The 22,391-nt window shown below is 53.6% G+C and overlaps 6 protein-coding genes across 6 annotated transcripts; 2 read left to right on the top strand and 4 right to left on the bottom strand.

The window, feature by feature from the left end:
- Positions 1 to 261: 261 nt before the first annotated feature.
- On the bottom strand, positions 262 to 2,118 carry J4E92_003079 (uncharacterized protein; the record flags this gene model as incomplete). Its single annotated transcript, XM_051494479.1, has 6 exons — positions 262 to 686; positions 753 to 1,424; positions 1,480 to 1,564; positions 1,614 to 1,705; positions 1,759 to 1,795; positions 1,846 to 2,118. The coding sequence occupies 6 exons, from the start codon at positions 2,116 to 2,118 to the stop codon at positions 262 to 264; spliced, it is 1,584 nt and encodes a 527-aa protein (XP_051354772.1).
- A 4,802-nt stretch (positions 2,119 to 6,920) lies between these two features.
- On the bottom strand, positions 6,921 to 9,676 carry J4E92_003078 (uncharacterized protein; the record flags this gene model as incomplete). Its single annotated transcript, XM_051494478.1, has 5 exons — positions 6,921 to 6,944; positions 6,999 to 7,544; positions 7,851 to 8,834; positions 8,885 to 9,302; positions 9,387 to 9,676. The coding sequence occupies 5 exons, from the start codon at positions 9,674 to 9,676 to the stop codon at positions 6,921 to 6,923; spliced, it is 2,262 nt and encodes a 753-aa protein (XP_051354771.1).
- A 5,094-nt stretch (positions 9,677 to 14,770) lies between these two features.
- On the bottom strand, positions 14,771 to 15,031 carry J4E92_003077 (uncharacterized protein; the record flags this gene model as incomplete). The annotated part of the gene is made up of 2 exons (XM_051494477.1): positions 14,771 to 14,855; positions 14,949 to 15,031. The coding sequence occupies 2 exons, from the start codon at positions 15,029 to 15,031 to the stop codon at positions 14,771 to 14,773; spliced, it is 168 nt and encodes a 55-aa protein (XP_051354770.1).
- Positions 15,032 to 15,459: 428 nt separating this feature from the next.
- On the top strand, positions 15,460 to 15,859 carry J4E92_003076 (uncharacterized protein; the record flags this gene model as incomplete). Its single annotated transcript, XM_051494476.1, has 2 exons — positions 15,460 to 15,573; positions 15,701 to 15,859. 2 exons carry the CDS (start codon positions 15,460 to 15,462, stop codon positions 15,857 to 15,859), a joined length of 273 nt encoding a protein of 90 aa, XP_051354769.1.
- Positions 15,860 to 17,634: 1,775 nt separating this feature from the next.
- Positions 17,635 to 19,496, bottom strand: J4E92_003075 (uncharacterized protein; the record flags this gene model as incomplete). The annotated part of the gene is made up of 3 exons (XM_051494475.1): positions 17,635 to 18,436; positions 18,544 to 19,080; positions 19,144 to 19,496. 3 exons carry the CDS (start codon positions 19,494 to 19,496, stop codon positions 17,635 to 17,637), a joined length of 1,692 nt encoding a protein of 563 aa, XP_051354768.1.
- A 629-nt stretch (positions 19,497 to 20,125) lies between these two features.
- On the top strand, positions 20,126 to 21,175 carry J4E92_003074 (uncharacterized protein; the record flags this gene model as incomplete). Its single annotated transcript, XM_051494474.1, has 1 exon — positions 20,126 to 21,175. One exon carries the CDS (start codon positions 20,126 to 20,128, stop codon positions 21,173 to 21,175), a length of 1,050 nt encoding a protein of 349 aa, XP_051354767.1.
- Between the last annotated feature and the right edge of the window lie 1,216 nt (positions 21,176 to 22,391).

The following is a 22,391-nucleotide window of genomic DNA, read 5'->3' as shown; positions in this document are numbered from 1 at the left end:
AGACAGTGCATAATTGGGTGGATGTGAGGAAGCGGACACATATGTTGTAGAATGAAAGCATGGCGCTTCTTGGCCAGAGGAATGATATCGAGCTATCAGAAAAGAGGAAGTCGCAAAAGAGAGAAAGGTATGCAGCAGAAACAACGACCCGTCGCAACAGTCGCTACACAAGCCGAGTAGAAAAACCGTCTCTAGACCTGCTTCCATGCTCTTCCCTGTCATGTATGTGTATATGATCCAAACCAACACCATCCCACGCACTCAAATCTGCACCTTCCTAAACTTCAACGCCTTCGTCGGATCAGGCATACTCTGCGTGCTCACATCAACCATCGGATACCTCACCGTCTCATCATTCGGCATCTTAACATCATACTCAAGAATCAGCCTAACCAAAATCATCTTGATCTCATTGGCAGCGAAGAAGCGGCCTGGGCAAGCGTGGGCTCCGTAGCCGAAATTGAGGTTGGTCTCGTTGGTGGTGACGAACTGGTTGCGTGCAATGTCCGCTGCTTTGCCGCTCTGGCGTGCCTTGTAGGCGCGGAAACCGTCGAATTCGTCGGCGGAGGGGTAGTTCTTTTCGTCGAGGTAGACGGCTGCTGAGGGGACTTCGATGGTGACGCCGGGTGGGATGTATTGGCCGTTGCTGAGGGTGATGCCTTTGAGGACGCGGCGGTTGAAGGCCGCTGGAGGGGGTGGGGTTAGTTGTGATATTCTCCAAGAGTGATGCACAGCGACAGGGTGTTACTTACTGTAGCCTGTTGGGTAGAAGCGGATGACTTCCTTCATGTAGCTATCGACTTTCTCCATCTGTTGCAGAGCGCGGGAAGTAATGACCCCATCGTTGTTGGCCATGACATTGCGGATCTCCTCACGGAGAGGATCAATGTACTCTGGCGTGACGGCGAGTGTGTGCATAATGCTGGTGACGGTCATGCTTGTGGTATGGATGGCGGCGAAGATGAGACCGAGTTGGAACCTGGTAATTTCGTCGATCGTGTCTTTACCTTTACCCCTCGTAATCATCCACTGCAGCATGTCGTCTGGCTCTTGCCAATTCGGATCTTTCGCCTTGGCGGTCATCCTCTCCTCTACGATCGGGTGCAGAAAGTCGCTCAGTTGTTGCTCGATTTTGCGAAGCTTGACGATCTCTGGGAGGCGGGGACACAGGAACGGCTTCAGCCATGGGCGGACCTTCTTGCAAGCTGTGACTCCTGCCACGAGATCCATTGTGTAGTTCGTTCCGAGCTTGATGTATTCTGGGTTGCGACATAGTTCTGGTCCGACGAAAATGCGACCGGAGACCTTTGCAATGACATCGACGAGCTCTTTGAAAATGTAAACGTCAGTCCATTCTTCGCATGGGGGCATAGACTCTCGTAGAGCGATGTCGACTTCCGTGGCGATTGTTGGGTTTAATCGAGCTGCCATAATGTCAGCTTCACCAGCTCGTGAGCAGCGTTGTTCGTTTCGACCTACGGAGTGCTGGTGTGAGGTCATGCTTGACCGAATGAAGACCGGTCGCTCCCTCAACCTGCAGTTTGGTGTATTTGACTTCCATGAGCTATAGAAAGTTAGCTTTGTTTCGACATCAATTGCTCATGTCTACATACCTGCTTGACGGCGGCAGGGAAGCTGAGAACATCATCCGGGAGTTTTCGCAGCTCTGGGAGCAGACTTGAGGGTATGACGATATTGTCTTCGCCTAAAGAGATATGAGCGATGCACTTTCTTTTTTCTTGGAATACGCAAACATACCTTGCTCTCCTACAATTCTGTACACTGAGTCTTTGAACTAACAGCGCTGTAAGTAAGAGCATTTCAAAAGACCCACGGTTAGCTTACTTTGGCGTAACCATCTTCATACATCTTCTTAGCAGAAGTGAGGTATGCCTGTCGGTGTTTCTCTCCGGTCTCTCCGCCGAGAACCGGCAGGCTTCCCAGCTGGGCCTTTCGTTTAAGCTTGGGGACGTATGCGCAGACTGCGAAAAAGAGGGTTGCGATAGCCACAGTCTGCAGCGTGTGCGTCAACTGCGCCATAGTTTGGCTGTCCATCATCGTAGATTCCTGTGTAGGAGGCACCGCGGAGGTGTTGATGTTGTCGAATTTGGCGGCCATCTTCGAGGTGAGCAGTAGGGTTGCCCTTAGGTTCGATATATCACCTGCGGGTGCTGCGTGTTGGTGTCGGAAAGGTGGACGGTGAGTGGCGGGTGGAGTCGCGACGTGGTCGTCCTTCTACATATACCGAGAATGTTTCCCCTGGTCTAGAAAAGCCAGGATCATTGGTGCGCTTCGCTCTATACGGTTGATACGGTGTATACACAGAGCGGATCCTTGGTTCCGGCGGTCGCGCTGTTAGCGATGGAGCCGTCTACTGACCGCTAGGGTCTGACGGGCAAAGCGCTCGACGATCCCCAGGCCAAGCCTGACCGTTTGTGTCTCGGGGTCACACATTGAGTTCAGCCCTCAGCACTCCATTCGTACTCGACGTCAGACCACTGGGCCAAAGGAACAAATCGGACATTCTTGGCGAGTACCTCATATGTTCTTCGTAGAGGTTGTCGAATATGCCTCAGCGCCATCGGTCTTTATCTTTGACGGTGAGAGACGATCCAATCGATGGCCTTACAGTACGGGGAGTACGCCCGAAGTGCTTCACCAAGCAGCCTAGACTGACGCGTATGTGCGGCTCGGAAGGATCATTACCCTGCGCGGGCGTTGGTGAGCACGGTCGGTGAGGGGCATCAGCAGAACCCTGGCAACGGACCGCACGCGCCATCCATTCCGACGATTAAAGAGCAATCGTCCTTCGTGTCGGTGCAGGCAGTGCACGATGGATATGTTTGTGTAACCAGGTCGTTAAAGAGAGGCAGGTGCAAGAAGGAGCTGCTGGACCCTTGCTGCGGCTGACGCCTCTTCCGTCTTCCGTTCATCTAACCGAGCCAGATCTCTACGCGAGGCTGCTGCACCAGCACGGGAATGTACCCGAATTCGAATCCTTCGCTGGCCATTCTCCATCATTATAATCCTTGCTGATTCATCCAATATGAAGTCGATGGATACGACATACGACTGCCTGTGCAGCTACCCAACTTTGCGACAGTCAGAACTTGCAGCAAGGACTCCACAAGCAAGGAGGAATGGCTGCCCACACCGGATCACGATGTTCCGACATGTCGCTGCACCACCTTCCTCGCTCTTGGTCCTCCAACAAACGCATCGTAAGCACTTTATCATGGAGGACCCATGGACAAACCACATAACCGATGCGAAAGACGCCTCGTCGCTTACCCTAGTACATGGACATGTCCACGCGTCCAACCAGGCAACGAAGAAGTAAGCGCCGTTAAGACAGGCCGATATGTCGCGCAGCAAGCCCAAGCCCAAGCACATGGCCAGCCACACTCACTACGTAGTACATACCACAAGGAAATACTCACTGGCATACGTTCAACAGCGCTGTGGCACTTGGCGATTGTAGGACAGTTCTCGTCTCGACAAACTTTAGCCCACCGTATCGCGCGTATTCCGACGTCCAATCAGAGCGAAGAAGTGCTCTACCATCCTCCCATGCAAATGTGCTTCCAAACTTTCGCTTTCGCGTTCGCCCTCGTTGCTGAGGTTAGCCGTTGCCCTAGGCGGACCGATTTCCCCGCCTCTTCGCCGTCATCAATTCGGGTTGTAGATCGCCCGGTGCTAGCACACCGGTGTACTCACGTGATCCTCGCATCTGCGCAAGAATAACCTGCTCTTGGTCAGCCATTTATTCATGATTAGTACGGCAAGCATCTTGAAAGCCATAAAATCTGGTGTAGTAATAACTAGTGGCGCTCTTGGCATTATTAACGATAGAGTGCGCCTTAACCTCAAACTAGAGCCTGCCCAGGTGGTCTTGGCTCGGGCTGGTTTGAGATTGCATTCTGGTATACGGCATGATTGCGATGGCTTTGATGTTGCTTGGGCATCACCAGAATTATTCGCGCAGCACCAAACTTCATGTGCCAAGAGTCTCACGACTTACGTGTACATGATGGTGAAACGGCGTATGGAGCTGCGAATTTACAGTATCTTCCGGTTTCAAAATGATCATATCATGACAGTGTAGTTGGCAGTCCTGATATTCCATTCTACGCGAGTTGATTGTTTCCTAGTGTTATGATTGAATCATCATAGCGACCGAATGAAACCAAGAGGTAGCAAAAGAAGTTTCTTAAGTGAAGAACGAGAAGGACTGTAAAGTGTATAAACAGATGTAGATCTATTCACGACGACTTTATTCGAAGTCATTGGGACCCCCTCACCCGACAATCGAATTCAGAGAGAAGAGCACATGGGCATAGAAGAAGGCTTGCGAATAGAGATGGAGATCACGAGAAGAATAGCTGATGCGAAAGATATAGATTAGCGGAGTAAAACGAAACGTGCTACTCTGGTCATACGAAACCCAGACATATTATGTCGTTCCGAAGAGACTGGAGATGCAGTTCAGTACGTTGCAAGGTGCGAGGACGAAGCACGAATGATGCCAACGGGTAGCACCCCCATGCGAGATGTGAACTACTAACCTTTTCCAACATATGCGGCGTACAGACTCTTGTTAGTGAGACAAAAGATCGACAGCTACAAAGGCTAAGCGAGTATCGTGGTGAGAATTAGAGCTCTTGGTGTGATCTTTCTACGCTCAGAACGTGGTGCAAGCAAGAAAGACATGTATAGCAACAGGTAGTAACGGCTCCAGTTCTTGCCTTGTACTCTTTACTCGTATAACATCTCATCGCCACTCGATGTCATACCCAGAACGAGTAAGTATACCTCCTTTCCTTCAAAATCATTCCTTTGACCCTTTACAGAGTCTTAGCACAAACCATCGGCCCCTCCACCTCCGCCCTCTTATCCTTCCCACACATCACCTCCACAATCGTAAGCGCAAAAAGCATCGCAGTCCCCGGCCCCCGACTCGTGATAATCCCGTGATCAACCACAACCCTCTCCTCACTATACTCCCACCCCGCCTGCTCAACTTCTTTCCTCACACTAGGATGACTCGTGACTCTCTTCTTGCCCTGGCCCGTAGTACTCTCCGCAGCAACAAGCGCCGTTGTAGCAGCGCAGATAGCAGCCACCCATCTCCCTTCTCTCCGGAACTTGCATATCAGTGAAAGAACTGCAGGGGTAGAGCAAAACGTCTTTGCGCCTGGTGCACCGCCGGGCAGGATTAGAATGTCGTAGTCTTCATCCGCTGTATCGAAAGGTACGAATCGCAGGTTTGGGTAGTCGGGTACGATGCGTATGTTGCGTGACATGCTAAAAGGCGGAATGAGTTGCTTTGACCACCGGAGATTTGAGGGGGGTTAAGGTAGGATAATACGGGGATGGGGACGGGGAACAGGATCTGGGGATCCTTACTGTGCATAGTCTTCGTTCTTAAGCTCTACACCAGCGGATGTGACTTCGAAGCCCGCGCGGGTAAGTACTAGGATGGATGGCATGTTAGTAACAACTCAAGTATGCCTCTTTTTCCACAACCAGCCGGTCATATAAAGTGGCGTTTAGCTACTAGTCATTCTGAACCAAGTAGGCAGCTATTGCTCTCAAGCATCCGCAACAATATCCTCTTTCATGCACTCTTCGTGGGGTCTCTCATATGGGGACGACTATTCTAGGCTCGCACGTGCCTTTCTACAGCTCGTGGGCGTGAAGAAACAGAACGTATTCAACGTACCATCGTAGGGAGTCACGAATTCAATCTCCTCGGACCCATCGGCGACCAAGATCAGGGCTTTCGGCATCGTGGATTGTGTTTTAGAGAACTAGCTTATTTTCACGTGATGCGAGTAGTTTTGTGTGGAGTTATAAGAACAGAGCGTAGTTGTCGATGGAAAGGATCGTTACTGTAAGCATGGTACCTAGGTGGCTCCGCGCCTTAGCTAAGTATGACGTATGATGAGCATCGGGGAGGGGCTCGGAAACACGTTCCGAACGTTCCCTATAATCATGTCTCGCAATGGCATATGAGGCAAACTTTTTTCAAGAGTGATGATACATATGCGGCAAGTTCATCTCACAAGTCACAAGATCATAGCCAGCGCCAGTAAAAAGGTCGTCAAAGATATAGCATTCGCAGCCTCTCCTCCACGTTACGGTACGCCCAAAGCAATCGGTCGTCAAGGATATCACAAAAAAAGCCGCACAGGACATCGTGTAAGGTTCTCCCGTCTCCTATGTACACACCTTCCGCCTCTCGTCTTGTGTGCTTTGCTCATAGGGTTCCACCTAGATTCTCCAGCCCGTGTGTAAGGTAGAAAAGCAAGACGCTCAAACAAGACTCGAGTCGAACTCAGCAGCATCGTTCAAAGACACCAAAATGTGCAGAAGATGCGTAAACATCACCACCTTTCTTCTATGCATTCGGGTGGAGCCCCCCGGGATATCTCTCTTCCTATCTCTCTTTCTCTCATAAGCTCATGCAATGTGACACGAACCACCTCGTTCTTATAAGACAGAACGTCTTATAAGAGATGAGCGGTCCTCCGTCTTCGTCAAGATATTAGAGCGGTTGTTGCAACTTGATGGAGCGCCTGCCTCCTCCATCTTGCTGGCTAGCCAGTTGGAAAAAACAAAAGCAAACAGGGTATGTCACAAAAAAACCGGGAAGAAAAGCAGCCAGACCGCGTCTATCGTTGCAAGGGTGTAAATCGCATCGCGGAAAGTTTGGAGGTATCAAAGGCGAGGTAAAGACGTGTGAGTGAACAAGCAAAATAGGCCCCTAGCATGACCATGCTCGCGGAACTCCGAAACACCGGGTACATCGTGTGAAAGCAAACGCAGACATAGGTTCGTAATATGCCCCAAAGCGCTCCTCCAGATCGGTGTTTGGAACTGGTGGTGGATAGTGAGGGATGCGCGAGAATTTGCTGAGATCACAAGCTCATAGTCAACCATTCCTGTAGTTCATTCGTTAGTATTTTTCGTTTGATCTTTGAGCAGAAGTTACTTACCCATTCAGCAGGACCAGATGATTGCAGGCCTTGGCCCATGGCACCCATCGGAAGTGCGCCCAGATTCTGACCTGGGAAAGGACTGGGACTAGCGATGGCAGTGTCTTTTCTGCGCAATGGCGCTCTCCCACTCGTATCGTCCGCATCGCCCATTTCGAGCTCCTGTGATTCCACTTTGCTCGAGCCGCGAACACGCTTCGGCGCAGGAGCGACAGTGCGAGTCTGTGCCAAGTTTACGGAGCTGTTGGACTTAGGCGGGCCAGGCGCGATTGGAACCACACCGCTCGGTTTTGAGGATGTCGGTGTGGTAGATGAAGACATAGTACCGGAGGCGCCTCCACCAGAGCCAGTAGATTTTGGAGACTCAGACTCGGCCGCCTTGTGGGACGTGGGAGTCGTCACCGGGGTGTGCGCGATTGAGTTCTTTCGCGACGACTTCTTTGACGATCGCGTAGATGTCGTGCCTACAGGTGCGTTGCCGCTCCCGCGGTTGCGCTTCTTGATTACATCGGTCTTGAGCGACAAGGGCCGAACAACTCCGTGCAGCTTTAAGAACAAGCCACATGCATTGCAAAGTGGATGTCCCTCCGGGTTGCGTCTCCACAAAGGCGTCGTCTGGGTAAAACAGTTGGTGCAGGTTGTGGGGGCACCGCCGTCACCCTGCTTCGAACCACCAGGACTTTGAGGCCGTGATGGGGCTGCAGAATTAAAGCCAGATTCTGGCGGTGAATTGGGTGACGAGACTAGACCATGCATGCCCTGGTGCAGCATTCCAGCAGCGTTAGGTGTTGAGCTAGTGCGGGGTATTTTCTGGCGTCGTGGATCGCTCCCTCGATTGCGTATGTCGCTTACAGAGGCAGCCGAGCCATGCGTCCGCCCAAGACTGCCCCCAGGACTCCAGTGATCTTGCGGTGAGTGCACCATTTCGGTGCCGCCAATTGTGACCGTTTTGCGTGGGGGTCCTGCCGGGTACCGCGCTTGCATCGGGTTGAATTGATTCGAGAGATTTGTCTCCCACTGGTAGCCAGCATTGAAGTCAAGTGACCCGTCCTCCATCTGCGAGTAGTCTTGTGGCATGGTACGGTCTGCGAACGCGCTTCCTTCGTCGTCCTCGGCGTCAGAATCTGCGCCGAAGGTGAACATGTTCTCCTGACGTCCCATCTGCATCTCGTGCTGCTGTCGTAGCGGCAGATGGTTGTGGAGTACTTGAGACGGATCTACGTGACTCGACTGACCAAACGACGACGCCGAGGAGAATGGTAGCGAGCCACTAGTGCTCGTGACTGGACTGAAGACAGAGTCGGGACCGCCGGCTCCAGGATTGAAGATGAACTGCGGCTGCATGGAGGTCGACAGGTTGGAGGGGCGGTGGGGTCCATACGAGGCCCCGCCGTGCGAGTTGCGGATGTCCATGCCACTCCGGTCAAAGTACATCTGGTTGTCCTCGGGGATGGGCTGTGGGGTGGAGACGGTGGAGGGGAAGGCGGAGCTGGGTGGGGAGTAGTAGTCGGTGGAGTTGAGGGAGGAGGCCATGGACTGCTGGTTGAACATGTTGGAGTTGAAGGCGTTGTGGCTCATGAGGGGCGAACCGACAGGGGAGAAGCCCGAGAAGTTCTGCTGGTAAGGGCCGGCGGAGTGTATGACGGGGTCGTCGTGCATGGAGAAGGTGTCTATGCTGAAGGGGGCCTGGGCCTGTGAGGCTGGGAAGGTGGGGGGCTGCATGGAGTGGTCGAGCGAGTACTGGTGCAGGTCGTGCTCGGCCTGGGCGTCGGTGGGTATCATGATACTGTTGACGGGAGGGACCAGAGGAGAGGCTTCAGCGCGCCGCTTGGGAGGCTGATAAGAGGTTAGTGAGGAAATGGTAGGGATCGAGATAAGGAACTCACTCGTCGCTCGTCGATGCTGGTCTTGCGGACGTGTCGCGGAACGTAGCCAAATTCATCCTCTCTGTGGATAGTAGGAGGCACCGAGGGCGCGGAGGCGCGGGCGAGGGAGAGGTTGTGGTCGTTGGCTAGATGCGGCTTTCTTATCGGTATCGCTGGGGCTGTTGCATTAAATGGAGCCGCATCCTCATTCGACAATTCGGGCGACAGGCCTGCAGGACTGCCGACGGACGACGGAAATATAAAATCGTCCAGGTTCATGGCGTCGTGAGGCGAGTTCTGCTGTACCTGCGCTTGCTGGTCCTGCGACTTGCGCAGCTGCTGGGCGATGCCGCTGGGAGCGGATCTTGGCGGCGGTCTTGCGCCTGCTGTTGAGGGCGGCGGCGGCATCATTTCAGCGTGGTGCGCATCGGGAGCGGGCCTGCGCGCGAGGAATCACAGTTAGCCAGCTGGTATTGGGGAGTCAAGTGGTAGCGACGCAAAAGCAAGTGCGGCATATGCGTACCCTTTATTGCGATCCATCTCGGCGCGGCGCATGTTCATGGCCATCATCCGCCAGGTCAGGTTCTCCATGCGCTCAGCATTGGGGAGCTGCGTCTTTGCCCGCGAGTACAGCTTCCAGATTTGCGTGCCCAGCGGATCGTTCTTCTGCAGCTGCTCTGGCGATTCCACGCTGGGGGCGCCCGCATCGTTGCCGAACGCTGGGAAGATGGCATCCTGGAGCATGCCCCTCTTGGAGCTCGTGTCATGGGCCGACTGTACCTCCATTTGGCCCTCTGGTCTGGCAAAGTCCATGGGTTTTCAGACGGGGTGGTGCCCTCTTTGGTGGGCGGCGGATATTGCGAGTGTGCCTCTCACGGGAAAGCGATGATGTAGCTGCGTCGGCGCGTGCTCTGAATCGGATGGGCGCACCCCACGTTAGCTGCGGACCTCAGCTGCAACCAAGCCGAAGTAGGCCCTGCACTGGCACTGGAAGGTAGGCTGCGAGAAATAATACTAGGTTCGAGAGGCCCAGCGTAAGAGCGGGATTGTCTGTTGCTTGATGCGTGCTGAGTGCTGGCCTCGCACAGCGACAACGGCCTGTCACGAGTAGATATTGGACTGTGGCTGCTGTCCTCCACGGGGAACAAGGCTCGAAATGTTCGCGCTCCCGGGACCAGTGAGCGGCGCAATAATTGAATTGCAGCGATGCGGGCTCCAGCGTGCGACGGGCAGCCGGTGGCACTGGGTGGGTCGTGAGTCGTGACGCTGGGCCTTGGTGAGCAGAATGAGATGCCTGTGTGGAGCGTTCGGCACCCACGCTCAGACTACGCTGCCCCCACCATTCACTCTCTTCACTCTCGGACGCCAATCACACGTGCAGCCTGCACCCTAGCTGCTAGGGAGGGTCCTGTTTGGGGCGTTCCCTACCCTCGCAGCGCGGCACGCCCTCTCCACACTGTCGTCAAGTGCGCGACTCAGAAAAGCAATGCTGCGCGCACACGACACCCAGACCTGACGCGTTTGCGGCGTGAAGCCTCCGGGCCCGCAGCCACTGCAACCTCAGATGTGCGATGACCCACGGCGGTTGAGCTCATGGCCCGCGAGGTGTGTGTGGGCTGAACGGGAGAATGCTTGCCTGCCGCTTAGCATGCACGCCCTTGCTCCTATCGAGACCGCCTGAACCGTGCTGCGAGGATTCTTGGGAACCCCGGACAGAGTCTCGGAGCTCAGAATTACGAGCGGCCAGTTTGTCGGCGTGCTGCTGCTGTCGTGCAGACCAGCGACGCCAGTCAACACCAGAGCCCTACCAGAAGAACCCTAGGCCCTCGGTGTCTCGTTTCGAGAACAATTAGAGAAACCACGATTCACGATGCCATCTGCACTGCGCTGATCCCGGGACGTCACTTCCTTCAGGCCTCGCCAATGTTCCCTCTTGACATGTTCTACTGCACGACTACGGCCCACCAACACCAGCCGGCAAAAGCTTACGCGAAGAGACATCTGCAGCCCGCCTCGATTGGCTCCTGTGCATTGCCTACCCGCTCCTGTCGACGTCTACGCTGCGCTACGCTGTAGTCTCGATGGAGGCTGCACTGCTCGACCCAGGGCAAGTATGCCTTGCCTCGCCTGCCTCACCGTCACCGCGAGCTTGTCAGCCGACTGCATGCAATAGCAGTATTGTGTCTTGTGACCAGCGCCGAACAAGAGGGCTTTCACCGCGTGTATAGATCCATAGCACTCCCATCGTTTACCCGACGGTGGAGCATGTCATCCGAATGGTGCCGAACGCGACTGCATCTCGGCACTTCCTTTCCTAGATTTCCCGATAGCCTCACAAATCTCAGGGTCTTTGTTTACCAGGCCCACACAACGATCCACCGCACATAGCGCGGAGCACGTGGTTGCCAGTGAACTGCGCTTTGAGTCGCTCATCCGACAACGCCTGCCGGTGCCAGAACACACACGCCATTGCTGGTTTGTGGCGCACTCAACAACCGTAACACTGCAGCTGACGCCATTGGGCCGCGGCTGCTGCTCCCTCACAGGGCATTGGCACAACCAAACTCTGCTTCTTCACAACTATATACTTTCAATCTCTTGCCTGGGGGGCCTGACTGACCTGCGGTTCCGCAGTCAAGATCCGGACGGGTGGGAGATACATTACCAGGACAATGCAAGATCCAACGGTGACGCGGACGGTGGAGACAACTGAACTGTAAAGTCGAGAACATGCAGCTTGTCCTGTAGTTCCTGTAGTCGCTGTCGCAGTGGCGGACGTACCTCTCCTTCTAGAACTATGCACCTATTGCAGTTCAAGATCTCGACTTTATGTTAGGGCCGCATCGGGCAGGGAAGACTCGACGGCTCCTTCAATACACTATCCGACTGACAACGGACCACGTTACATTCCCAACGATCTCGAGACACGCTGAGCGGTACCTGTGGATCGGACGCCGTTGCTTTCGCTCTCTCGCTCTCGGTCCCCTCCTTTCCCAACCGGACGACAATTTTAGCCGCGAGCTGTCCCTAATATCAGCTTACAGGGAGCTGGCTATTGGTGGACTCGTTTCATGCAGCATATTGCTTTTCCAGGTCGAACTGCGTACCCACCGGGTTACCCACCAAAGTAAAGGGTCCAGGGCGATGTTGATCTTTCCACTCGACTCCCTCCGACATCTGCAGTGGCATTACTTCGGCCGTCGATTTCATCTAGCACCAGCCGCGAACACCCAATGTTTGATGTTGCGCGTCCGCTAACCTGGATACAATCGCCGGACCCCTGTTGTCCGACCGCCGTGGTGGAGTTTCACATGTCAGAGGCTCGGAAACAGAAAAAGGTACGAATACACATAGGACGCGCAACAGCGTAAACAACTAATCCTGCATCTCACTCCTACGTGAATCCTACAGGAACAACCCGCCCGCTAGCAGTTACTCATCAATGACAAAACCATGCATAGGCAGGGTATGCCAGATATTGATCGCACGCAGCGACCCCACGCTCATTGCCCCAGAGAGTAAGCGGCCTCGCTGCTGTATCCCCTGTCTCATGCAAGCCTCCCAATCCACTTGCATCTGACTTGCATGCATGCAATCAGCCAGGATGTGGAGCCTAGACGCTTTGCTAAACCCGACAGAATCCGCTCTAACCTCGCTTGTCGCCGCATTGCCGACTTGGGCACGCTACAGACGCAGATGTCGTTCAACACACTTGCAATTTTACCATGCTATTCTGCTTTCTGCGGTCTTGCACTGGCTGTAATCCTGATTTTTCTTCTGGCCCGACCAAGCGAAGCGACCATCCGATCCCGCTCTACTTCATTTCCTTTGTGCTTCTCCAGGGCTACCGCGGAAATATCCGTTGCGAGCACGCAATGTCCGGACGGCTGTATGGCGTGCTGGCAAGTTGTATACCAAAACCCACAACTGACGCGGAACTACCCAACCGCCCGACCCGATGAAGAAATGGTATTACACAGCCCCCCCTCGTCTTAACAAGACGGATGCACGTCTCTGTTGGTCGAGTTGAAACATTGGCTGTCTGCTGAGTGGGCAAGGTCGCATGCGCTCCTGATACGAAAACGCGGGATGCCCGTGGGGGTCCGTGTACGTGATTCATTTAGACGTTGTATATTGGCAAAATGATTCGGGGGAAATTTCCCTTTCGACGATGACGATGGCCCCCTCGCCTGTCCGTCTTCTCCCCATCGACCACACTTCGGTCGGTCGCTTGGACGGACGGGCGATCTCCACAGTTGGGCTCGCAACGGTTGGCCATCGTACTGGGGGCCGATCGTGGGTTAAGACGAGGGCGGACGGGAAAGGGTCCTGCTCGTGTGCTTGCTGCCGGGGCGCTGACGTGGAGGCTCGCGTGCTCTTGTTCCGTTTCTAGTCCTTGTTCCGGTTGATCAGGCCAGACCAGCCTTGGTCGGGCGCTGCGACTCGATGTCACTCGAGCGTATTGTAGCGATCAACGCTTTGCCGATGTTGCGAAAATACAATGACGTCTGACGGCGCTACTCGCCGTCTTGGGCGCTGCTCGGCGGGCATGGGTAGCGGGGGTATTGCGTTGCGTGGCTCGGCGGGCGGCGTGAAATGTGCGAATAGCTTCATGCTGTGGTGAAATCGTGAGGCTGTCTCGCAACGAGGTCGAACCGATCGTGATACCCCGGGGACTACCATGGACCTCCTCACCGTCTTTCCATCTCCATCGTCATCCACTGTCGTCCATCATCTATCCGTCCCAGGTAGGTAAAGTCGCATCCATCCAAAGTATCTTGTCTTGGCATTCCGGAAGAGGCAGTCGAACGGCGGAGCGGAATCGAGTCCAGCAGCAAGAGTAAGCACCATCGAATCCAACACCCAAAGACGACACCCGTGTACTTATAACCCAAGCACACGCACGCTCAGACCCAGCGAAAAACCTTACGCACGCATAGATAGGCCGGTGAGACCATCGCTCGTTATCATTGCGCGATTGATAACGCCACGCTTAGTGGTCCATGATTGACACTGCCAACCCCCCCTCCGAGGCTCACAGGGGCCATTGAGCCTCACAAACTCTGAAACCATGTCCACGATAGGAAGGCCAGCCACAGTTCCCCGGACTTCATTGGCTTGTGGGTTGCCGTTTGAAGGCGCAGCGAGGAGATAGTAGAGATAGTGATAGTACTATCTCTCGGTAAGGACCCTTATCTGATGCAAGGTACGCGGACGTGCATGTATGTCTGTTGCGGGTATGCGGTCGAGCGTTAGTATCATTGGATGAACTGGGAATGGAACGCGGCGAATGGGAGATGTGGTGCTGCGTGGCTGGAAGTTCGGTAGCTTGGAGGTTATCATCTGGAGATGTTGGGGAACTGGGGGAGTGAGACATCTGTGCGCGGTTTTGATAGTAGGACAATGACTAGGGGGCTGGCTCGCCGTCGGCGAATGTCTTGTTCCATTCTGCAAAGTGATTGGAACGGCGGATGGGCATAACATGTTGGAATGACGAATGTAGAGGGTAGGGTGAGATGGGTGTGGGTATGGATATCGACAGAGCGCGTAACTGAGTACATTGCTGGATATCTACTACGGGTGCACACCCGCGCATCACGACACGCCGCGACGCGTCGCGTGGACATGAGCAATATTTGTTTCTCTTGCAGTGAACCCTCTCTTCCAACGAGTATAGGTACTTCAGCTGTGATACGCTGCTGTGATCTGACCCAGTCCATCTCTTGTTGGATGGCAAGAATACCGCGTTCCCTCTGAAGAGATGGGGGTACCCGGCCTCCCTATCTCCTGCACAATATCCGTCTCGTCTATCGTTGTAGATACAACTCCGCGGCGCGTTATCGTCGATGCGTATCGTGGTACCTCCGGTGGGATGATGCATAATCTCTCTCCTCTCAGCCCTCCGCCTCACTTATCGCCCTCCTTGCCTTCCTTATCACCCCCTCCCCCCTTGACCGTCTCTTCACCCAGAACTTTACTCGCAGCCATAAACCTACACACATCTCATTAGCATGCCACCCTGTTTCGAAATCCAAGCTCAACCCAACACCTTCCAGCCACCCTGCTGTTCCGTGGGACAACTCACATAGCACCAGCATACCCACCCAGACCACGCATGTCCTGCGCCTGACCGGCTGTCATACGCATCAAACTTTCCAGATCCGACATATTCGCCGTCAACTGCGCGAGTTGCGCTTGTAGGTGCGAGAGTTGGCGCGGCTTCTGCGAGGGCACGGTGCTGAGGCGTGAACCGCCGGCGGGGGTGTGGGAGCGGGGGACGTTTGACATTGCGATTGTCTGATCGTTTTCTTTTGCGAGAGCGGCGGGTCGACGTCAGGTAGGGTAGAGAGGTTTAGAAGGAGTGTGTTTGTTTGTGTTGTCTTGGGTGCGTGTGGGGGAGGGCGTGTCGCACGGCATCGGCTTTGTTGGTGGGACTCCCGCGGCGAAAAGGCCTTGGCGGTTTGATTGAATATCCACCGAAGGTCGTCGCACTTTTTCCCTCCAAGAGCAACGTTTTCGTTCATCGCAACATGACTGTGTATCGCCATTGACACGTCGTCGTACTGAACCACTCTATTTCTGGTATTATAGAAAACATGGCGACCCTTCAGACGGTTCGTCGGTGGATTATGACTGCTGCCGTCGCTTCGATTACGATTACGGGTACTATCTACGGTGCGGGATTGAAGGGACAGCAAGAAGTCAAACAGGTATGTCCCCTCTTCATTCATATATTGCAGCCCTCCTCCCGACAACCCTTCCCCTCAATGCGCACGCTGAGCATTCCCTCGCTACAACCATTCACCTGTCCTCACCCACTAACCCCACTCCTCACAGAAAACACGATACATGATCGAAGCCACACCCGAAGAACGCATCGCACAGCTCGAGACTACGCGCGCCGAGTTAATGCTCAAGAAGAACGAGATGGAGAGGAAGATGGCGGGATTTGCTGAGCGCAGGAGGGAGAAAGAGGCGCGGGAGAATGGGAAATGAGAGGTTGGAAGAGATGGGGAAGACAACTTTGATAAGGGAATGGGGTACTTCAATACGGCAGAAAGAGTGGTTCAGCTGGCATACACGAGAAGTGAGGGTTGGGAGATGAAGTGACGGGAGTATGAAGGCGCGCTGATGAGGGTATCGGTTCTCCGGTCGCAATAACGCACGACTGGCAAATTGGGAAATACGCGGCCGACATCACCCCGCCTGATGCTGGCATCTGTCCTTCGAAAAGCCATGCCACTACTTCGTTCCACCGTCTCACGCAACGCCGATCCAAACGTTCACACATCCTCGAAACGAAGAGCCGACACACTCGACACCCATCTCGATCACTTCGTCAACCCCACATACAAGCACCAGCAGCTTCAGAATTCCCATCAAACAGCGAACATGAATTACAATCCATGTCAGCTATTACCCACACGCTTTGTCATCCCCTCCGCGGAACACATCACCACGTCGATCTTTGTAGATCCTACCACACCCTCCCCGTCGTGCCGTCGCCTTCGATTTCCCGTCTCGCCTCGGTTCGCCCTGCCCACCGCTCTCGATTCGAATGACCCTGCAGATTTTGTATCCGCTAGAATATATTGCTGAGGGTCCAGTGGGTGGTCGCGTGGGGCTGCCTGGGGTCGCCTGTCGTCGAGATGGGAGATGGTGTGCAACATGACCGGCACGGCGTTGATCTTTTCGCGGCCTTGCAGGTGAGCTGTATGGTGACGTGACGGCGTAGGCTACATTGTGCGGAGATACGCTACTACGGGCGGAGGAGGACGCTATTGTCGTGTTCGATTGTGGACAGATGTTTGTGCTGACGGACATCTGCCCACAATCGAACACGACAATAGCGTCCTCCTCCGCCCGTAATAACCCATCACCCGACGTCCGTAATGTCTCGCGCTCCTCTGCAAGCTTTCGTGTCGATGTACCGAAGGACACGATATTTGGCTTATACAAAGCTTCTTTTCCACTTGGATGAAGTTAACCCGCCAATCCACTGTATGATATTTGGGATTGGACCATACAAACCTTCAAGTATCGTACAATCCCAAACATCATACGGTGACTTGGCGGGGTTCTACTGGCAGGTTTTGGTTTGGACATGGCTTGAGTTGGATCGGAGGTTAAGCATCTTGTGGAGCTGTGCGATGGAATCTTGTTACTTGGTCTCGTGGAGAATGGGCGAGAAGTGGCTGTTCTAAGCGGATTTTGAGAGTGTGGGGAAGGTACACTTCCCTTTTACAGGTGGGCTACAAGGGATCTGTTAGATACCAAAAGATCTAATAAATTATAGAAATACACGAGCTAGACAATTCGCGTATCTTCGAAATTCTTTAGATCCTTTGGTATCCAGCAGATCCCTTGTAGTTCACCTGTAAGAGAAAGGTACTAGTGCCTGCGTACGTTACTGTTGTTTCTGTACTTCTTACATGCCACTCCTGCTGTTCAAGATCATTGCTTCTCTATTCCCTCTATGCGCAATCATGCCTTCTCAATTGTCTGCGGCAGCAACTTCCTTCCAAAGACACAAAGTGTCATAATTCGGCGCTCGAGCATACGCAGTTTCTTACCATAAGAATCTGCCATCCGCTCGACCATGTTGATTCTTTCTTTCATCAGCGACTCATACGTGGCAATTCGTTCAACAACAATCAACAACGCTTCTTCGATTTCAATTTCTGTCAACTGTATGTACTCTTCTGGTGCCTGTCACCCTTATGTACGACCCTCTTCATAGTATCCACTCCGTGTTCAACAGCATCCTCCCATCAAAGCGTGAAGAACTCAAGATACCCCTCCATCTCCCCACCAACATGTATCACATGCTTCCCTATATTCTCATTCCTCATCTCCATGGCCCCAGGAAGATCCCTCAACCCCATTTCCCGCCCGCTAACCTTCAGCACCATCATCTCCCCAGCCTCAAACACCATACCCGTCGGCCAAAGCTGGACACGCAACCTAACCACCTCCCCCGGCGCAACTTTGTCCTCGCGCTCCATCGACAGCGTTTCCCACGTCTTGCCCCGCAGCGCGTCCGACACATGGCGTTTAGACGCGCGCAACATGCCGCTGGGACCGAGGTACCGCCAGACCCTATTTTGCGTCATTTTCTCCGCGACTTCAGAGGGTGTGTTGTCCGGGATGGGAATGTTTAGGTGAGAAAGCATGGTACCCGATGCAGAGGCTTTGAAGATGTGGGCGTGGATGTCTAGGTCGTTGTGATCCTGTGTTGCGATGGAGAGGACGAGGGTGGAGGGACCGGTTAGTATGGTTTTGCTCGGGAAGGTGTATGTGAAGGTTAGTTCGGAGGAGGAGTCGGCTTGATAGTCGATTGTGGTTTTTGAGAGGGGTGCGGTTGGGGTGAGGGTGCCGGTGGGACCGAGATGCAGTTTCTGGACCGTCGTAGTGGGGAGGTGCCATGGTAGATCGGTGTATTCTTGGTCTAACAGAACTGGTTTGGTGAAGTTCAAAAAGGCCATGCGGACGGGTGCTGTCTGCGGCCAGTTGTTGGAAAGGCCTTTGAGGTGGAAGTCGAAGAACCGGGCGAGGTCTGCGGTGCGGCTTGGACTGTAGAGGTCGTACCATTATTGAGTTGCGTGGAGGACGAGCCTAGATACGAAGTTGTCAATAATTGCAAATTTTGTGGACGAGAGCAAGATGGGGGTAATACGCACCATTTATCTGGATGCTGCATCTCCTCGAAAGCTCGTAGGGCGCCGATGGTATGGAGAGTCGAGGAATAGCTGGCCCCGATATAAACAGGCACCTTGATCCTCGCCATATCCACACGCTTATCGTCGAGATATCCCTTAGGCACAGGATTCATATGGGCCATTGCAGCATAGTCCTCCACCATGTTCTTCCCCGCCAACATAGTAGCAACCCATTCGTTGAACCCCGTGTTCGGAATACCTCCACGTAGCGACTGCTCGCGCAGAGGATCCGATAAGCCCTCCAAAGGCGCAATACATACCAAATGTGGTGGCTGCTCAGCCGCGATAAACCACTGGGATATTGCGAGCCAGGAGTTGCCTGATAAGCCTAGTTTGCCAGAGCACCAAGGGAGCTTGGCGAGCTCTTCGATGGCGTCGTGGCCGTCGCGGCCTTCGGTGCTGCCCCAGAAGTGGATGTTGCCCCCGGAGTTGTTCACGCCTCTTGGGTCTATCATGACGATGGCGTAGCCACGCGGTACCCATTCTGCAGGATCGAGACTGGAGTTGTGGTTAGTGGGGAATTCGCCCTCTGCTTTCATGCTATCTTGGTTCTAGGCTTACCCTTCGAAGCCTTCGTAGCCTGATAGCTGGGGCTCTGGTATACCGGCTCGCAGTGGCATGCCATGAATGTTTAGCATTCCCGTTCCAGTCTTGCTATATGGGCCCCACATGACGATTGCAGGAACCTTCTCGTCAGTTTTGGGACGGAATACGTCGGCATAGATCACCGTTCCATCTCTAAGCGTAAGGGCTTGGTCTTGGTCGAAGATGGTCGTTGTTGTAAACGGGCGGAATGTTGGTTGCTTTCTGTGACCCGGTGGAAGTTCGGTCGTCCTTTGGTTCAGTGGAGGGATGTTCTGATTGACAGAGTCGAGAAATTTGACGTCGACTGAGCTGATTTTGATTGAAGTCATGGTAGCGAAGAGACGATGTAAAGAGATCAAGAGGCGATAGAAGTTTTTGAGAAGGAATTGATTCGATCGTATACCAACAGTGCAACATCCTGCGCAAAGGCACTATTTATGCCCGCTTTTCGAAGCATATTTATCAACTCCACATTCCGGTTTGCATTACCGCATCTACCGTTGGGAACACCCGACGTTAAGGTGTGGTAGGCTTGAGGTTAGGGACATAGATGGTGGAGGGCTAAGAGGAGGATGATGATATACTATCGGCATGTATGTTTGTCCGGCTCCGTTGTTCGATTATCGTACAACAACACTGGGCATGCTCGGCCGAAAGACTTGGCACGTAATCCCCAACCATGTTTGATGTTCAACACGTCGACACTAACAGGGTCGGAGAGATACAATTGCTAGCTCCCGGCAACCTCCTGGGTCAGTACCTGCATCGCCTACGTACGTGCCGTGGCGCGCAGTAATGCGCGGCATGCGCGGGTACCGACCGCGGTGACTAGAACCGTGAGTACAAGACGAGCATTTTCCATGTTTATTTTACTGGATCAGTCCGTTCATCTCAATTCCAACCTTACCCTCGCTGCTCCAACCCGCGAATAGGAGTTACCAACCCACCAACACAAACCATGACTATAACATCCAGCAAGGCGCTGTACGTCGACGAGGATGGACAAATCCATATTCGAAACGATATCAAACACGAAGAAATCGCGGCCAACGAGATAGTGGTGGAAGTGAAATACTCAGGTGTCAACCCGGCAGACGCCAAACACTCACAGCTTGGCATCCGTTCGACAGTCAGTGGCTACGACTTCTGTGGCACTGTTGCATCGACACCTACCGGATCGCGCTTCAAGAACGGAACCACCGTGGCTGGCTATACACCCTCTGGCATTGGCCGACCTCTCAAGTACGGCGTACACCAACGCCGTCTCGCGTGCCCAGAAGACATGGTATTCGAAGTGCCGTCCAATCTTCCGGAGAGCCACGCCGCAGCGCTGACAGTCGTTACAATGACGGCTGCAGACGCGGTCTTCAATCTGTTCCAGTTCCCTTTGCCCACCAGTCCAGTAGTATGCGCACAACCAGTCCTGGTTTGGGGTGCTTCTTCTAGCGTCGGCTTCAGCGCCGTCCAGTTCCTGCGTGCCAGTGGGTGCAAGAATATCTTGGTGACTGCTTCGCCAGCCCGGCATGAGCTACTGAAGAAGATCGGAGCAACGCTTGTTTTCGATTACGCTTCCTCGACTGTTGTGTCTGATATTGCCGCTGCGGTGGAGGCTCTTGGTGAGGGCCCAATCTCTCATGCCCTGGACGCGGTCGGTACTTCGTCTTCAGCAGATCTGGTCGTGCGAAGCGTGAACAATCCTTCGGCTACTTTGGCTTCTGTAACCAAATTCGATGGCGGGTTCGGCATGCCAGTTGCGTACACGAAAGACAGCTGGCGCATCCAGCCACCTGGGGTTCCGCATATAATCGAGACTCCTGCCAGGCCGGAAGACCATTGGCATGCCTGGAAAGCATTGCAATGGGCCGTGGAGAACTACGGCGACCGCTTCGAGCTCCCAAATGTAGAAGTTTTCCAAGGCACTGCCGAAGACGCGTTGCAGCAGGTTGTCAAAGTCGGTGGATTTGGAAGAGGTTTTGGAAAACTAGTCATCCAACAGCCTCTTCTGTGAGTCGTCATGTTGGTGTTGTGGAGGTGGTAATGGATTTAAAAAGATACTGCTGGCGGTAGTATGAGAAAAGGAGTTGGAAAATCGTGTAAATATCATGTGTTAGCAATACGTAGAGAAGCAGAGCCAAGTAGCACTCGCATCTGCCCCTCTACTACTTACGGTTCTTCAAACTAACTGCATTCTGCTCTATCTGGCACCGATGCAGTTCAAGTATCTCATGGAGCAAACATGGGTGCTGTGTGAGGGAGCTCTCAGCAGACAACGGATCAACTAGCAGCGTCGCATGATCATCGTGTTACATATAGACCTCGATTTTCCTCTCCTCGGATGACCGGAGGTATGCGTCTATCGCAGGAAGCATTGCCCTTTTCGAGAAGCCCTTGCTTGCAACGCACCCAGACTGTCGGGTCCACCTTTTCAAGGACAACCCCACCATATGCACGATAGCATACGTACAGTATCGGGCGCGTCACCTCGATTGGCGACGTGCTTTCGTCCCCTTACCGATGAGAAACGTGTGATGATGCGTTTGGGCGTATCATGCACTACCAGTCGGCTTTGAGCGAGCCAATGGAGGGCTATGGGTTTTGTCGGAGATGCCGTTGAGGGAGGGCAATTCCCGGTGCAGACATCGCTTTTTTCTTGGGAAACGAATTGGTCGCCTTGGCCATTTGAACGTGTGTTTTGGTATCGTTGATAGAGTTTAGGGTAGAACATGTTGCTCGTTTTCCGGGGACGTGGTAGCACATAACGGTGTGATAGACGTACAAGAGAGCAAAAGAGGAAGGCATGCATTGGGTGCGAGCATGTAAGTCCTTCGCGCCCGAAGTTTAGGTCCAACGTCGGTGTATTCGCTGACTCGTCACTGATTAGGATCGTTCGATGCAGTCAATTTCAGACACACCGGCATTCAGACGCGAGCCACTCTGGTGTGAGTAGCTGTCAACAAGTCTTTTCCTCACACGTGGACAGAGTGACCTTGGTTACGCCGCACTGCTATCGCGGTAATCGCGGAGGACGGTCGCCGAGGAAGTTTGAGTACCGGTAAGGATGCGCATTGTCCAAGGGATGTGAGCGTGGTCAGGTCTGACACCTCACCTCACCTCAAGCCACAGTGTGCACGACAGCTATAACGTAGCATCAGTATAGCTCTACAACGAATTTGTAAAGGTTGAGGCGTCGAGGTGGAGTAATACAATCTGCTCAATCAAACTTT

This window comes from Alternaria infectoria, assembly GCF_024043175.1.
Source record: "Alternaria infectoria strain BMP 0036 chromosome Unknown scaffold_4, whole genome shotgun sequence".
Lineage (NCBI taxonomy): Eukaryota > Fungi > Ascomycota > Dothideomycetes > Pleosporales > Pleosporaceae > Alternaria > Alternaria infectoria.
Note: the sequence above shows the minus strand (reverse complement) of the source record. Positions and strands in the feature narration are given on the sequence as shown.